Source organism: Pseudonaja textilis, chromosome 3, assembly GCF_049901715.1.
Source record: "Pseudonaja textilis isolate UNSWEBS1 chromosome 3, rPseTex1.2, whole genome shotgun sequence".
NCBI classification, from domain to species: Eukaryota; Metazoa; Chordata; class Lepidosauria; order Squamata; family Elapidae; genus Pseudonaja; species Pseudonaja textilis.
The window spans coordinates 178,721,556-178,739,332 of NC_141992.1; the positions used below are offsets into that span (position 1 = coordinate 178,721,556).

At 35.9% G+C, this 17,777-nt stretch overlaps 1 protein-coding gene across 2 annotated transcripts in view; it reads left to right on the forward strand.

Moving 5' to 3' along the window:
* Window positions 1–17,777, forward strand: part of ZFPM2 (zinc finger protein, FOG family member 2) — a 345,130-nt gene that overhangs the window by 157,345 nt on the left and 170,008 nt on the right. For both annotated transcript variants that reach the window (XM_026703556.2, XM_087931613.1), the window contains one exon: window positions 8,535–8,653. In XM_026703556.2, coding sequence (XP_026559341.1) covers window positions 8,535–8,653 — 119 coding nt within the window. The remainder of the gene's footprint in view (window positions 1–8,534; window positions 8,654–17,777) is intronic.

Consider the following 17,777-nt stretch of genomic DNA (forward strand, 5'->3'; position numbering starts at 1 on the left):
GAGTGAACTTATGAGGTTCGATTTATTAAAGAGTCAGGAGGGATAAGATCACTGAATGGCTAGCCTGATTTATCTGGGTATGAGTGCGGTGTTTGAAGAGAGAATGCCGTATTTCAAGTTTATGCTCAGAACTGTAGTTTAACAGTTGAGTACTATGGGGCAGTGGAGAAACAGAATGAAGGTGGCAATTGCAAAGATAGTTGAAGATATAACCTAGTAAGGTAGGTTTGTAGAGTCATTTCACAAGATGTAATGTCAACGTTGAGGAAACTGTTCAGAAGTGTGTATGGAGTAGATTTTTCAGTAGGAAAATTTATAAAATAAAATAAAACAAGCTAAAACTTTTGGCAGTATATAATAGCTGAGCAGAAGGGATTTATGAATACAAGGATCAAAATGCAATAAGCATTGTTCCTAAAATGTCTGAGAAAATATGAACCTGCAAATAAACAAATCTTTACTATGACCTTAGAATAGTATAAGGAAATGTGGGACATAAACAACTATTATTTTTTTAAAAAACTAAAAAAATATTAAAACAAACATTACACAATGTATAAGAAAAGTCTAAAAATATTTATAGGGAGGGGTGAAAACATAAGATGAATAAAAATAATTAATATATGGATAATTAAATTATCATAATTCAATGCACTTGTAACCAACAATTTAAATTACTCATTGTGTTTGTGGAACATCTAATGGTTTTTAAGGGCTGCTGTGCAGAACCTGGCCAGACTGTATGTCATAGCAGAATTACCATCTGCAAGGAGACACATCGATGTAGCTCCCATCAGATGATGACTTGTGCCTCAAACTAGCCTTTATGAATCTTTAAATAGTTAAGAGTGTTTTGTTTTGTGATATATTTAGTTAGCCAAATATTTACTTTTGACAGGGCCTTTTTGTGTTAATATTTCTAGACTTTTATTTTTCACATTTATTTTTTATCTTTTTAAAATGTATTTTTATCTTTTTTAATTTTATGCAATTTTTAAAAAATTATTAATATACAGACCTTAAAACATCTGATATTAATAATAGCATAAGGGTGCTCCATATGTGGCTTTTTAAGAGGGAATTCTATGGAAAATGTTTAGCAGTTGAGAAGTACCTGTAGTCACATATGGATCCTTGTGACTAGATAAAGAGAAGACTTTTTCAGGCATCTTGGTTCCAAGCTGTTTAAAACTGAAAATGTTGGCAATGGACAGCATCCAGGGAAGACAGAAGAGAATTAGAAGGATGTAATCTTTGATAGCCACTCAGTTTGGATTAAATGGGGATTCTAAATTATTCCTATATTTATTCATTCAATTTTGTTAGCTACCCGTTTCAACTCTGGATGGCTAACAGCAACATTTTCCCCTGTCATATTACACTATTCAAATCACTTGAGTATTATTCATTGATGACTTATTAAAACATCTTTCCTTTCATTAAAAACAGTTTCATTAGTATTTTCAAAGTTATGTTCGTGTGCTGCATGTCTAATTTCCATTTCAATTTATATAGTGACTTTAAGCAAGGGCTAAAAAGCAAAGGAGGAAAACATAAATAATTGATAAATATTTCTTTGGCCTTATTACTAAAAACTTGTGGGCCAGTTTTTATTCCTCTATTATTTTTTTCAGAGCTTTTTTTTAAAATTCCAGTTTATGAATACATTTACAAATTGAAGGTCAAGAATTTTTTATCCAGAAAATTGTGCTCACATTAGTCATTTTTTAGTCACATCAGGCTTTTTTTAAAATCAATGAGATGCAAATAATGGATTGGATGCATTAGATAATTTAATTCATCATACATTATGTTGTGAAAAGAAGTGATAAATATGTTTTGCTAATTCTTATTTATATACCATAAGCACATGGGAAGAAATAGCCACAATTGAAACCTCTCTTTCTAGCCTTAACTAAGGTGGGGGCCATTATCTTAAAAGCCATGGGATGTTTTGTAGCAGAGCTAGTGAACCATGACTTGAGGCTTTTTTTACAGTGCAGTTATCGTAAGTCTTTGAGTAATCACAGACTTTAAAAGTATGCTATATCAACAAGATAAGAAAAAACCGCCCATAGCACTAGCAGTATTATCTTTCCCAAAAATTGATTAGTGCATACTATGGGGCACACATATTTGCACAAACATATTCAGCAAGTGAGAAGTGAGCAAGGTCTTCATGAAATGCATATGGGGAAAGGAAAATTCCTGCTGTGGTGCCTTGGTCTAAAAGGAACACCCATGATCCATTTTTCTATTTAATTGTCAAACAATTGAGCAGCCTAATCCTATTCATGTTTAACCAAAGGTCTATATATTTTAATGTGATTTATTCCCCAGTGAAGATGTGCGTATGTACTAGTGAATGTATTTAGACATCAGAGTGATATCTCAATTATATTTCCTGCAGTATATATTAACCATGCGTTGAAGCTCTCTAGAAATGCACAGCAGAGATAACAAAAATAGCAATGTGGTTAGATAAAAGAATTTGAAGTAAATAAAAAGCATCTTTTTTTCCCCTATGCAAATACTCTCTGGGGAAAAAACTCTGCATCCTGCCTATTACATTATAAATATCTTACATTATAAATATCAGCATAGGTTTTACCGATATTAATCATAGTTCTTCTTTGGTCAAATTAGCTATGTGGTTGATCTATTTATGGAACGAGTGTGAAAACTGTGGCCAGTCATTAGTTTTCTTTATAATATTTTGAGGGCACATTGTTCCATTGTAAGAATAATGCTTTAAAACAATGCAATGTAAAAAATATTGATTTCTAGAAAACATGAATTACTTCCTTCATATAGTTGCTCTTATTGTAGCAAAGTCTTGTTGCACCTTAAGACTAATATGTACTCATTTAGTGCCAAAAAACATGGTTGTTTCTGCTGTATCAGACTCTTATTAGAAACCATAATATGATGTTCATTTTTCTAGCCTTCAGTGAAGACATATAGCTAAATTTTAGAGTGATTTCATGAAGACTGGAACCACAAAACAAAACAACGCAACCAAGAAATGAATGAGAAAGGAAGACATTTCTAGTAAATGAAGAAAAGCTAAAGAAGAAAAGTAGAATTTAAAACAATTCAGAAATGATAAACGATAAAATAAGTATAGAAAAGAACAAAGAAATATAAATATATAAAGCTATAAAATTGAAAGTGGAATTAGAAAGTTAGGCCACCATAAAAAATAGCAAACTGCAGATATCTTCTTCTTCATAATAGAGCTTTTCTTGTTTAGTTTCATTAATTAGCTGTGTTTTCTGACAGTACATCCTTCTCTTTCCCACTGCATATTTTGTCATGTCTTAGGAAATGTCTGCATGAAACCCTATTACACAACATGGAAAAGAAAAAACATTGTTAGCATTGCTCCATCTATGAGATATTTACTACAAGCAAGAAAACACCAAATGGCATGAAAACACCTTTGAAGCCAGCTGATTTCCTGTAGAAGAAAAAGTAGAAATAGAGAATTGTATTCTAATTTATCTGTCTAAATTACTCTGTGTAGGTGAAGAGTTGCAAGCATCTGCAAAAATAAAAATATCTTGTATCAATTCTGGCAGAATAGTACTGTTTGGTATAGTTAGATGCAACCCCCCCTCCCCCCCGATTTCTGTAAAGGGGATGTTGTGAATCTCTCAAGTAATCTTTCTCTGTTAAGGAGGAAGGAACAGTAGACCAGAATATGCTTTTTTTAAGTAACTTTCAATAACAGAATAACAGAGTTGAAAGGGACCTTAAAGGTTTTCTAGTCCAACCCCCTGCTTAGGCAGAAAATCCTATAATACATTTGCAGACAAATGGTTGTCCAAACTCTTCTTAAAAACCTCCAGTATTTCAGCATTCACAACTTCTGGAGGTCGCTCCACTGATTAATTGTTCTTATTGTCAGGGAAATTTCTCCTGAGTTTTAGGAGGCAACTGAACTTTCTTGTTTTTTCTTTGAGGACGTATCGCTTCTCATCCAAGAAGCTTCTTCAGCTCTGACAGGATAGTGGGGAAGAAGCTTCAGTCAGAGCTGAAGAAACCTCTTGGATGAGAAGTGAAACATCCTCAAAGAAAACAAGAAAGTCCAGTTGCCTTTTCAGAAAAAAGCACCTTTGGGACAACCATGACCTGGATGACTGAGAATCTCTACAGACTTTAAGCAACAGTAAGCTATATCAGTTCAGGAAGGGGGAATACCGGCCATCCCTAAACTTTGAAATGTTTTATCATCATAAACATAAGTTTCTTGTGTTTGGGATATATTTGAGTTAGAAATAAAATAAGCACAGCAGCAAAATACAGTTATTGTAGATTTATTTATTTAGCATATGGAGATGGTACAGGATACTAGTGTTAATACGGACTAGTTGTTTGGTTGTCTAAGATTGCTAGTCCATTTGGTTCACACTCATGTGCTATCCAAAAGTACACCACAGGGGGAGAACTAGCTCTGCACTCAGAATATCTAACATTACCCAGAGCTTTTTCCCTCCACTGATGTCGCCTCATGTTCAGGAGTCACATTCAGGCAGGTCTGGTACTGGTTGGGTTCAGCTTTGGACATGATTCTTTAAGTAGTATAGATCAGTGTTTCTTAAGCTCAGCAACTTTAAGACGTGTGGACTTTAATTCCCAGAATTCCTTTGCCAGCAGAATTCCCCACCTAATCCCTAGCCAACTTCTGAGGATTGAAATCCATAGTTCCATAAATCCATAATCCTTAAAGTTGCTGAGGTTGAGGCATACTGGTGTTGAGTCCTTGTGCAGAAGATCTCCTTTGAACTGCAAATTGCCCAGCTGTCTTGCAAGGAATATAAATCCTTCCAGTCCCCGCCAACTATCCTGTCAGAGCTGAAGAAGCTTCTTGGATGAGAAGTGAAACATCTTCAAAAGAAAAAGCAAGGAAGTCCAGCTGTCTCCTAAAAAAGCGTCTTTGGAACAACTTCCTGGATTGTTTCATTTTTGAGAGGGGATGTTGACCATTTACATGAGATAAAGATGTTCAATTTTTATTGGGGAAACCTGGCATTCCTCTAAACATTCTGATATCTACTTACTGTTTCAGAATCAATTTATTTAGCTACAACCCTGTCATTCATCACCGGTTTACAAAATAAATGATATAATGCTATTATATGTTTATAGTTGTGCTATGGACATGGGCTTTCCTGACTGATTGCATTTTCGTACATTGTAACTATAGTTCTTCTTAGGTGTATTCAGTGTACACATATCCAGTTTTGTTCCTACCGTTATGATCCAAAGGGATTCCCTTAGTGTCTGATTAATTTCAGAGACATTATAATATCAAATAACAATTGAAGCAATTATTTGAATTCCACTAAATAAAAAAATATGTTCACATACGGCTTTCCAATACATTCATCATTTCTTCACTGCAAACATTGATGGAAATTCATCAGAACTTACATTAAATAACAATATAAATTCACTGTTTGTATTTGAAATACGTCAATACATTATTCCATCTAAAACAACGAAATAAGAAGCTGTGAGGATCCATTTGCTAATAACATTGAATGAGGAAAAGAAAATCTCTTGTTGGCTGCTTTTTGCAATTTTGCATTTCATATAAGCAAGCATTCTTTTAAGTTCTTCTATTAAGAAGTTTTGCTGTTTGAAAAGAATAGCATTGTCCTATGCAACTAGGGATTTTGGTGGATGTTTGCTTATCATTGAATAATCTGCCCTAACTTTGTCATTCTTAATCCATTAAAAGCCAGGCCTGCTTGTAAATCCACAGGTATAGATAAGAAGTCACTATTTGACTGAGTCTGAACCCTTTTCAGATGAAAAATGTCAGTGGCAGAAAGGGAGACTGAATTATTTTTAAAAGGGTTTTCAAAGATTCTCATGATTTCCTCTGCTATCAGTTAAATTTGACATGTCCATAGACATGCTTCCTTTTTTATGGTTAAAAGCAGGCAAAACTGCTGTTTCCATGTTTATCTAAAACAAAAGCAAAAACATACTGTATGTGTTAATGTACACATATTTCTCCATAGATTGAACAGAAAAAGGGATACTTTTCAAAAATTACCCATCAGCCGGCAATGAAAAAGTACGGTCCTTTTTGCTATTTTGCAAGGACACTGGTGTTAGGGGAGAAGAAAGAACACAATTTCAGTGATCTCATGGTAGGAATAGAAGATAGTTATTCAGTCTGAATTTTTATAGGAAGCCCATTTGTATCTTAAGAGCCAAATTTCAGGATATTGTTATAAGTTTCTTTGCAAGTAAAACATGTAAAACATAATAATACATTAAATACAATTTCATACAGAAATGCATATGCCAATTGCAAAAGTGCTCACAAAAATGTATACAAAGGAGAACCTTACACAAGAATACGTACAAAGCAGTGGTGCGTTTCAAAATAGTTTACCACCGGTTTGGTGGGCCTGGCTTGATTGGTGCACTTTGCACATGCGCACACACTTTGTGCACACGGGTGTGCCAAATGTGCACTTTGCACAGGCACAGAGGCTTTCCAACTTACTACCTGCAATCCTGTACTCTCCCAGTCGCTTCAGCAGCTAATACATGGCAATCTGCTGTACAAAGCAACTGTATTTTAAAAACAGGGAATAAAGGTCAGTATTGGAGCCCAGGCGGGCATGTGGGCCCAACAGCAGCTTCTCAGAGAGAACCGGTTCGATCTCCGCTGATCTTCGGCACTACCAGTATGTCAGAACCAGGCCAAACTGGTAGAATAGTACCACTGGTACAAAGGCTATCTTTCTTTTTGTTGAATATTTAGATTAATGCAGAAATGAAACTTACTCTCAGGATGGCTGTACAAAACAAAACGGACAGATTTGCCATCCTACATCTAGGGCAGAGATTCCTGGCTTCTATCTGATTAACTAATTGAGAGTAATATAGAAAATATGACTCAAACTAAAACGAAAGAAAAGTCCTGCTGTGCAGAATTGACAGGCAACAAAAATACCAATAGAGTGTTGAAAGATGAGAAGTGAGAAAACAGGATTGTGTCATACTGCAGTTATTTAATGAACTGTGAAAACTGGTAAAAATGTTATAACAGTGTTTTTCAATCTTGGGAGCTTGAAAAGGGGTGGACTTCAACTCCCAGAATTCCCCAGCCAGCCATAACAGAAGGCTCAAACCAGTCCTTTTGAAATAGTTTTTATTAGTTTTTAATATAGTCTACAAAGAAAATAGAAAAGTATATAGTAGGGAAAATAGGAAAGGAGATAGGAAAAGTGAGGGAAAGAAAAGGGGGGAAAGAAAAAAAAGGCATTGACTTCTATCCAGTGGTGGTATGCTATCGGTTCGGACTGGTTCAACTAAATAAAAAAAGTCTTCCATGATCAGCTGAGAGGTGGAAAAAAAGCCTCCTCAGCTAAGAGGAGAAAGAAGAGAAAAGGCAGGATCGTCCCTGCCACCAGCCCCTGCTCTTTTCTTTATCCTCTTAGCTGATTGGCGCTGCACGCCTCAGCTGGTGTGTAGAAAGCTGTGCATGCGTTCGGTGCGTGCACGATCACCAAATTGGTAGTGGAACAGGTAGGATCCCACTACTGCTTCCAACTCTCTTTGATGCCGTAGAATAAGGCATTAACATCAAACCTCAATTTTTTTACATAATCGTATTAACTAGCCATTTCTATAGCAACAAATCTAATCAGTGAAATCCAAAATCAAAGTTTCATTTTTTTTCCACCTTAAGCGCAAAGTCAAGAAGACTAAATCAGTCCTCAGAAGAAGGAAATGGCAAACTGATTCCAAAAATGTTGCCAAGAAAACTGCTTGGACTTGTTTGACTCAGAAGTATGTCCCCCTCTCCCTTCCAAAAAAATAAAGTAACCCACCAACATAGTATCAACTTTTAATATTAGATTGTACATAAGTAAACGTGAATACTTCTAGCTGTTCTGTACTCTTTGGATGGGTTTTAGAGTCATGTTGGTTTTATGAGTCGTGAGTTTTAGAATCATGTTGGTGACTGATCTAAGAATGTTAGCGTGTTTGCTTATATACAGTTCCTTCTGTCATAGTTTGAGATAGTACCTTTATGAGAACTATATACTACAGTACATTGCCAGATATAGTATATTCTTAATTTACATATAATTACATAATTGCATAAAATGCAATGAGACTAAATACAAGGAATATGATAAATTTGATAAACAGAAATTTACACAATAAGGATAACTGTAAGGAGGGAAAATATTTTCTGAACAACTCAAAATCATTCAAATAGTTATAATCCAATCCCTACCCCATTCATATGTGAGTCAATGTCAAAGGTTTCTGTACTTGTTTGTGACATTGGCCCACAGGAAGATAGGATGGGGATTAGGACCCATGCATTATCCAATGACTGCCCTCTTGTTTTGGCCTAGTCCCCATGGAAATGACCTTGTATATGTAATTCTAATGAAACAAATAATGTCTAGATTTCGGTTGATTAGGAAAGGTAACAATGGAGAGATTGTTGTGGGCTAGTGTGACAAATTCTCTTTATTTTGTTTGCTTCTCAGGAGAATTGGAGATGCTCCAGAGGGATGGAGAGCGCAAGATCCAGAGTCGGCAACAGCTTCCAGTGGGAACAACATGGGGGCCCTTTGCTGGAAAAATGGACTTGAATAACAACACACTGGTATGTTAAGAAGCAATGCACCAATGTTAAAACTTCGTTTGTTGTTCTTTAATCTCTTTCATTTATTAGCATAAATAACTAATGGCATTTAGCCCCCTTTCTCTTAAGTCTTGAGAAAAATACTGAAGGCAATGTCCTTTTGGTCTGCGTTTAATTGTTAGCAGATAATAGCAAATATACTTGTGAACTTCAATCTGTGTTTTTAATACCTTATACATGGCTTTTGTTTTTTTAATTTTGCTAACTTCCTTGGATGTTTGCTAGAATAGAAAAGCAATTATTAGTTAAACAAATAAGTATAGGTAGTTCTCAATATATCAACACAATTTGGATCAGAACTTCCGTTTTTAAACGGAGAGATTTTAAGTGAGTCAAATCCAATTTTAATACCTTTTTGCTAAGCGAATCACATGGCCATTAAGCAAACCTGGTTTCCTCCATTGACATTGCTTGTCAAAAGCCCTTAGATAGAAGGTGATCGTGTGATCTCAGGACTCTGCAATCTTTGTAAATACATGCCAGTTGCCAGGTACTCTAATTTTGATCACATGACCTTGGGGATGCACTGATGGTCCTAATTGGGAGGACTGGTTGTAATTCATTATTTTTAGCACTGTAATAACTCCAAACAGATGTTAAACATGTACATTGAGGAAACACTATAGTCCTTTAGCTTGTGATATTCAGCTCTCTTTTCTGTAGACATTTTGAATCATTGTTTGGAATCTGTAGGGACAAAATAGAATAATGACTGTAGGTAAACTTAAATTAGAATATTAGCCTGTTCTAGATGAGCCTGTACTTACCATCAAATGGCAGTTCATAGCTTGAGAGTTTTTGTGGTCCCAGGTATGTTATTAGATGCTTAGGCATAAGATGTTTAATTTCCATAGTTTCTGCTGGAATTTCATCTACTTTTATTCCTACATTCCTATTGCTACATTTCAATGGATTCTGCTGCTAGAATCTTTTGGCAAAGTTGCTGGATCATATGGTTATTTTTATTAAAACAATTTCTTTTTAATATATGATATTTATTAACAACCATATATAAATTCAGGTTACCATTTTTGAGACTTTGAATCACTGTTATGAAATACAGAATACAGAATAATAATAAAAATACATTTAATTGTAACAAACGAATTGCAAACAAAGAGTGTGCTTCATTACTAATGCACAATTTGGTAATAGGCAAATATACTCAAGTCAGAAGTTGTTACTATCCTTCAGAATTATGAATCTTATATTTACAGGCTTGATTTAAAGTTCTGGGTTATTCTGAAATCTCATGAAAACTACAAATGATATTAAGAATATTGTATGTATCACCCGGCTTTTATTTCTCCATATTCCACAATGCAGCACAATATGCCTTTTATTAATTGGCTATTTTTACATTACATAGATCTATTGCAATTGCTTTGTGAGGGAGACGGGAGGGAGTGAAGAGTCTAGCTGAGCAGCTTCTGTGGTGGTTGTCATTGATAACAGATAACAGATAATCAGAGTTGGAAGGGACCTTGTAGGTCATCTAGTCCAACCCCCACTCAAGAGGGAGACCCTATACCATTTCTGACAAATGGCAGTCCAATCTCTTCTTGAAAGTCTCAAATGATGGTGCTTCCACAACTTCTGAGGACAAGCTGTTCCATGGTTGATTGTTCTCACTGTCAGAAAGTTTCTCCTTATTTCCAGGTTAAATCTTTCCTTGTTCAGTTTCTATCCATTATTCCTTGTCTGGCCTACAGAAAGTAGCTTGACCCCTTCCTCTCTGTGGCAGTCTCTCAAATATTGGAAGACCGCTATCATCCCCTGGTCCTTCTCTTTACTAGACTAGCCAAGCCCAGTTCCTGCAACTGTTCATTGTATATTTTAGCCTCTAGTCCCCTAATCATCCTGGTTGCTCTTCTCTGTACTTTTTCTAGAGTCTCAACATCTTTTTTATAGTGTGGTGAAGAAAACTGGATGCAATACTCTAGGTGTGGTCTTACTAAGGCTTTATAGAGTGGTATTAATACTTTCTCCTTCTCCTGTCATTGAAGTTTGTTGATAAAATGTTCTTTAGTATACACATTTGATTATTAGAAATAATTTGACTTCATATAAAATGTAGCATGCTACTCACTGCAATGTTGTGCCTTGCCTAGAGGATAATAGAATTAAGGCACTGACAATAGCAACAATTTTCACAGAATATTTAGCAACTCAGACTTCTTCTCCTGCTCTGAAAAATGTCTCCATATTGGTTATACATAAGAAGCATATAGAGCAATGGCAAGAAAATCTAACAGTAGTTTAACTATTGCATGCTTCCTGCCCCTTTCAAGGCACAGCTAGGCTATTAGGAAGCATGCAAAGTGGTTAAAAATAGGTGTAACTTCCAAGGTTTTATTTAGGGAAGTGTTTGTCTAAGTATTTAAAATCACAGCTTTTGTCTGTTGGACCATATTTCTAAAATATAAATGTTTAGGAATATATTGTATGTGTTAAATAGAATGAAGAACATTAGCCTCAGAATTGTACTATGAGATTGACAGCTGTTTAACAGTTCACCAAGTGGCCACATATGATAGTCATAATATCCTTTTTGGTGAAAGAAATACCATAATTATATCAAAAAATGCACAATTTTTTCAACCCTAGTAGTAAGCATTTAATGAGCAGCATTGTGGTCTGGTGGTAAAGACACTTACCTCCCACTCAGAAAGTTGAGAGTTCAATCCTAGATAGTGGCAGATGTTTCTCTGCTAGGGCACAAAGAAAAAAAAAATCTGCTGTGAATTTTGCATGGTGTCAGGAAGGCCATCCAGCCAGTAAATACTCATCTCCATTTAGTCACCCTGACTTTACCTTGAATTAAAGGATTTGAGGATAATAAAAAGGGAATAGTAAACATGGTTCATAGGAGTTTGGTATATCTCAGAATTTGCTATCTTTCATTGAATCATTTGATACTGAACAAGGTGATTGCAATTTAGCAATTTCATTGTACAGAAATCATTTAAGTTTTTCCTTTACCCACTCTTTAATAAAATTTAAACACTGTGTACCTCTGTAAATTGGTTTATATTCTAAGAAGTATTACATGCCTGAGTTTAACTGAGTGGTGATTGGCTCTGGGGAGCCAACAGATTAATTAATTCAGTGCAGTAATTAATTGAGTAAGTTTGCCAGATGTCAAACACTCTTTGAATGGTTCATATTTCTATCTTGAATTATATTAACAATGTACATCTCAAAATACTGAGGGGTTGGTTATGTTGAATAAATGGATAGAAGTGTCATTTATTGCTGCAACAAAGTGAAAGATATTTGGTCAAAATCAGCTAGGATGGATGAAGAATTATGAAGGGAGTTAGCCAAAGGACCTGACTCTATTAACCTAAACAGAACTTGCTAACATGAGGTCATGAAATAGAAGCTTTATCAGATGAACTAAAGGAAGCGTGCCAAATATGGCTGATTCATAAACTAGGCATGAGCTACGCTTACATAATAACAGTGCTGAAACCAAAGTGTCAAAGAATTGACATCATTGCTTTGATCGCTTGTCATAAAAACCTCTACAATTCTTTCTTCCTCCACAAAATTATAACTCTGATTCTGCATAATAGAAAGACTTTGTCTCTTGGCGCTTCATGCTACTTTATTTTTAGCCATTTTTTTTTCTAAATAGGCTTTATGAACATTTTTAGCTAACTGTGGTAGAACTGGGATGCGCATGACAATTGTTGAACGTCATATGGTCATTGCTTTTAGGGGCTAAAATGGCATGTGGATTGGAGTGATTTTGTGGTTGTAGTGCAGAATGAGGAAGAAGGACAACTGAATTTCTAACATTATTATGATCTTAGGCCAAGAATCATTGTTCCATAGATTTATCAACCTTGCAGAATTTTTGTGCAGGTACAATAAAAATGGAAGGCAGGAGAAGAAGAAAGTATTGTAAACTGCCCTTGGTGTTTTATGAATTTTATCTTTGAATACAGTAGGGCTTTCAAGGGCAATATTAAAGGCCATTGCTTCATTTTTGAACTGTACAGATTGCAGGACAGGATGAAATCAGTTCTCTTTTAGAAGATTTTGTTGTCAATCAATTTGAAAGGTTTATGTTGATGTCTTGTGATATAATAAATGATGGTTATCTTCGGGGGTTCTTAAAAATTAAGCACCTAAAATGAATAATAAAAGTTTGACACTTATTTGCAATTCATTTTTATTTTGGTCTTTGAAAAGCATAAAATTTCTCTATCACAAGTGCCATGGTCTCGATGAACTCCTGGAAACACATTGAGAAAGGCTACTCTAGAGAAATACTGCAGCAAACACAACAAAGAACTCATTTACCATGACCTGAGTTTTTTGTGAATTGAAGTTCATGTTATCTTGAATTGAAGCTATCAGAAGTAACAGAAGTCGCAGCTGATTGCAAAATTGTATTCTCAGACTTCCTATACTAGATTTTTTTAATAGCTCAGAAGTAAAGGATGAGGTACACTGGAATAATGTGGAAGGATCGGTGTTTATTTTGTTGTCAGGGTAGTGGACTAATTAGGATCACTTATTCCGGTGATCGAGTAACTCCATTTAAGATGGATAAGGTGCTGGTTTTTATTGCTGCATTGTGGAAACAGCTAATTTCAAAAGGGGAAGTCTAATAATGTGATTATTATGAAGTGGTATGCAAGTCCAAGTCCAAATGCTATTGCTATTATTTATGTTTCCAAGTTAGAATGCATTTGTCACCTCTGAAGCTGGCCTGAGCGAGACCATTTTCTGGGCTTCAGTGTTGCCATACTGGAGCTGAGGGATAGGGAAGGGAGTATAGATATAGATGGGGTATGTAGCGAAAAAAAATGTTTCCTGTTAATTAGGTGAAAACCACAGGAATATTTAAAGAGAATATTTTACCAGTGTGTGCCAATATGATATATCTAATAAACCAGTTCTTTGAGGAATCTATCTGCCTCGGCGTTCCATTTATTATGCGTTTATTACTTGGAAGCAGGGGTGGGATTCTACCAGTTCGCACCTATTCGCTAGAACAGGTTGTTAACATTCTAAGCAGTTCGGAGAACCGGTTGTTAGAAGAAATTACCGGCCTAATCCTGTAAGGAAGGCAGGAAGGAAACATTCTGGTGTTGCTTACAGAAACTGCCTCTCTGTTAACCCTTATAACATTCTTGGCAGGCTAGACTTCCTATCTTAGGAACATATATGGAATTTTTTTTCCCCTCCTTTGCTGGTACTTTGCTTGTATGGAGTGACCATTCAAAGTTACAGTGACACTGAAAAAAGTGACTTATGACCATTTTTCACACTTACGACTGTTGCAGCATCTCCACAGTCATGAGAGGCCAGGGGAGGAGATGGGTGCCTCGATGTGAGTGATGTTGAGTTGGCCGTGCCAAGCCAATAACATGACCGACTAAGCCACGCCCACAGAACTGGTTGTTAAAAAAATTGACTCCCACCCCTGCTTGGAAGCCTGACAGCATTATTACTTCAGAGGGTAGAGATGGGGTTTCAGTGTGTCTTTCCCCACTTTGTTTAATAATTTTGACACCTCAAATTTACAAGATTGTTTATTTATTTATTAAATCTATGTGCCACCAGTCTTGTAACAAAATGACTGTGGGCCTCTTACATCATTAAAAACATTAAAATCCTAACAAAAAAATATATTTAAAACAATAAGAACTTTGGTTGGCAGTGCTTCCTACCAAGAAATTTAATTGTCAGTGACTATTCCTTGCTGGTGGAAGAGAGTTGCTTCAAGTATACAGCTTCCAACTAGGCCAAGCTAAGCCAGTGCTGTGACTTTTCAAGTCATATGCTGATTTAATATACAAACAAATAACAGAATCATATTGGCTTAATACTAGTAACGGAAAATCAAAAATAAAAATTAATAATTTTGTAGCCCGGGATTATTTATTAATTGGATCAACCTGAACATTTCACATGTGAATTATATCTGGGATGAGTCACTTCATGTGTGAAATCTTCCACAATTCTTTGGACACCTTCCAGGTGGATGAGTGGGTGTAGAAAGGTGTGCCCAAAGTTGAAATGTTGAATTCAATCATATCTTTGTGGATATCATCTTGAATTTTTTCGATCCATTCCATGGATAGACCTGACAATTGCCTTCCTTAGCCTTCTTTTCTAAAGCTCCTACTTCTCTCCCATAATTCTGTTATCACATATGCAATAAACTCATCATCATGTGTCCAGAGCTGCATGGAAGTGAACTAAGAAAAATATTATCAAGTAGAAATGAAAGTTCAGCAAAAGGAAATATCCTTTTCTCATTTCTTTACTTATCTGTATGCATTTATGTACTCAAGGCTTAACTTGCCACAGATGTAAGTGATTCCTTTATTGATCTGAAGTAGTGGGATGTAAACGTATGTATGATATATATAGTATGATCAGTTGGCAGGTCATGAAGATAGTACAGGACTCTGTTGTACCAAAACAACAGCCTTCCATTTCTAGCCTTTGGGCATCCAAATATATTAACAGCATAATTCTCAGTGCTCCTTTATTCAGATATTTAACAAAATAAAAGGAAAAATGAAACTTTTCTGAGTGAAGCTGATAGTTCTAAGGGGAGAAGGAACAAAGAATATAGAGCACATGATGAAAGTCAACTGTGGTCGATGCCATGACTTCATTAATCAAGTGGAGGCATTCTGAAAAATGGTTTTCTTGGGCCACAGCCATCTATTTTTTGGTGTTAATCTATGCCCCGTGGCAGGGTTCTCTGAAACGAAACAATGAGTAGTTGTATCATGCCCTCTCCCCTCATTGTTGTTGCCCCTGTCAGAAAGAAGAGAGGATGAATCAGGTCTGTATCAGCCCGATAAGGAGAAGAGGATGCCTGGGATGAAAATCTATAGGAGTAAATATGTGCTGTTTGGGTCTGGGGAACTAGTGGGATACAACAGAACCCTTTAAATGGAATTTAAAGCTGTTATCCTAATGAAATACTTTGGTGATAAAGTGCTGGGAAGCGTTCACATTTCCAAAGTTCAAAATTGCAACTCAGATATATATACTGAGTCTGAGTAAACTCAAGGCTGAAATCCATCAGGTACCAAGGAACAGAAAGATGTCTAATTTTTATGCTTGAAAAATTAGAAGGTATTTTTTGAGGGTGAGTGGGTGTTTTTTCTTAATTGTTTTTAAGTGTATGTAAGGTTCTTATTATGTGTTGTTTTGAATAATTTAATATGCATGTATTGGACCTATGAAGATTTTTGGATGGGATCCATACATCTCTATTGCTGTAAGAAGGGTATAAGGTGAAACAAATTTGTCTTCCTTTATCCTACCTCTGTAGTGCATGTTTCTTTTTTCTCAGCTTTGCTCTACATGCTATTTGTTATAAAAATTGGTGTACCAGTATTGTCTTACCAGTCATATTTCAATGATATGGGAGTACAAATTTAGAACAGAATAGAATAACAGAGTTGGAAGGGACCTCTTCTAGTCCAACCCCCTACTTAGGAAATCCTATATCATTTCAGACAAATAATTATCCAATTTCTTCTTAAAAACTTCAAGTGTTGGAACATTTATAACTTCTGGAGGCAAGTTGTTTCACTGATTAATTGTTCTAACAGTCAGGAAATTTCTTCTTAGTTCTAGGTTGCTTCTGTCCTTGATTAGTTTTCACCTATTGCTTCTTGTCCTACCTCAGGTGCTTTGGAGAATAGCTTGACTCCCTTTTCTTTGTGGCAGTCCCTGAGATATTGGAACACTGCTATCATGTCACCCCTAGTCCTTCTTTTCATCAAATTAGACATACCCAATTCTAGCAACCGTTCTTTATATGTTTTAGCCCCCAGTCCCCTAATCATCTTTGTTGCTCTTCTCTGTACTCTTTCTAGAGTCTCAACATCTTTCTTACATCGTGGCAACCAAAACTGGATGCAGTATTCCAAGTGTGGCCTTACCAAAGCATTATAAAGTGGTATTAATACTTCAGGTGATTTTGATTCTATCCCTCTGTTTATGCAGCCTAGAACTATGTTGGCTTTTGGGGGCAGCTGCAGCACACTGTTGACTCATATCTAAATGATTGTCCACTAGGACTTCAAGATCCCTCTCACAGTTACTGAGTTTTGAATACTGAGAATTTGAATACTGACTTGGCAGTTTAGGTAAACCAGTATCATCTTAGCTTCTTGAAAAAGTTGCATATATAAAGGTAACCTCATGTAAGTTTACAACTGAAAAATCAATAATATATGGCATATATTGTGGAATAAATCTCATTGTATTCAATGCAACTTGCTATAAATAGAATTATAGCATTGGAAGGGATTTTGGAGGTCTTGTAAACAAACCCTTGCCCTAGGCAGGAGTCCTCATACCATCTTAGACAAATGGTTGTCCAGTATTTTCTTGAAAAGCTCCAGCAAAGGAATACCCACAATTCTAGGAGGCAAGCTGTTGCACTGCTTAATAGTTCTCTGTCTTATTTCTCTCAATGAAATTCTTTCTCATTCCAGATCGGATTTCCCTCTGAGAAGGTTCCATCCATCATTTCTTGTCCTATCTTTAGGTATTATGAAGTCCTTCCTCATAGCAGCCCTTCAAGTATTGGAAGACTGCTCTCAAGACTCACCTTAATCTTCTCTTCATTAAGCTAAACATATTTCATGAGATGTAGACTCCAAACCCTTTATCATCTTTATTGTTCTTCCTCTTCCTTGGGCCTGGGCATCTTTTTTTGTATTGTGGTAGCTAGAACTGGATGCAATATTCCAAATGTGGCCTCACCAGTGGTACTTTCACTTCCCTTGGTCTTGGTATTATCCCTGTGTTGATTCAGCTCAGGACCACATTGTTTTTTTGGCACTGTGCTACAGCTAGCTCAAGTGGTGGTCCACCAGGACATCTAGATTGCTGTCATAGGTACTATCTATTTAGCCAGCTGTCTATCCTGTACCTGTGCATCTGTTTTTTTCCTGCCTCGGTGCAGGATCTTACTTTTCTCATGATTGAACTGCAACTTGTTGGATTCGGCTCAGTGCCTTCTAAACCTTGAATATTTCTTAAACTGAAGTATTTTGTACTTGATAAACTAAGACAACTAAACTATTTTTTA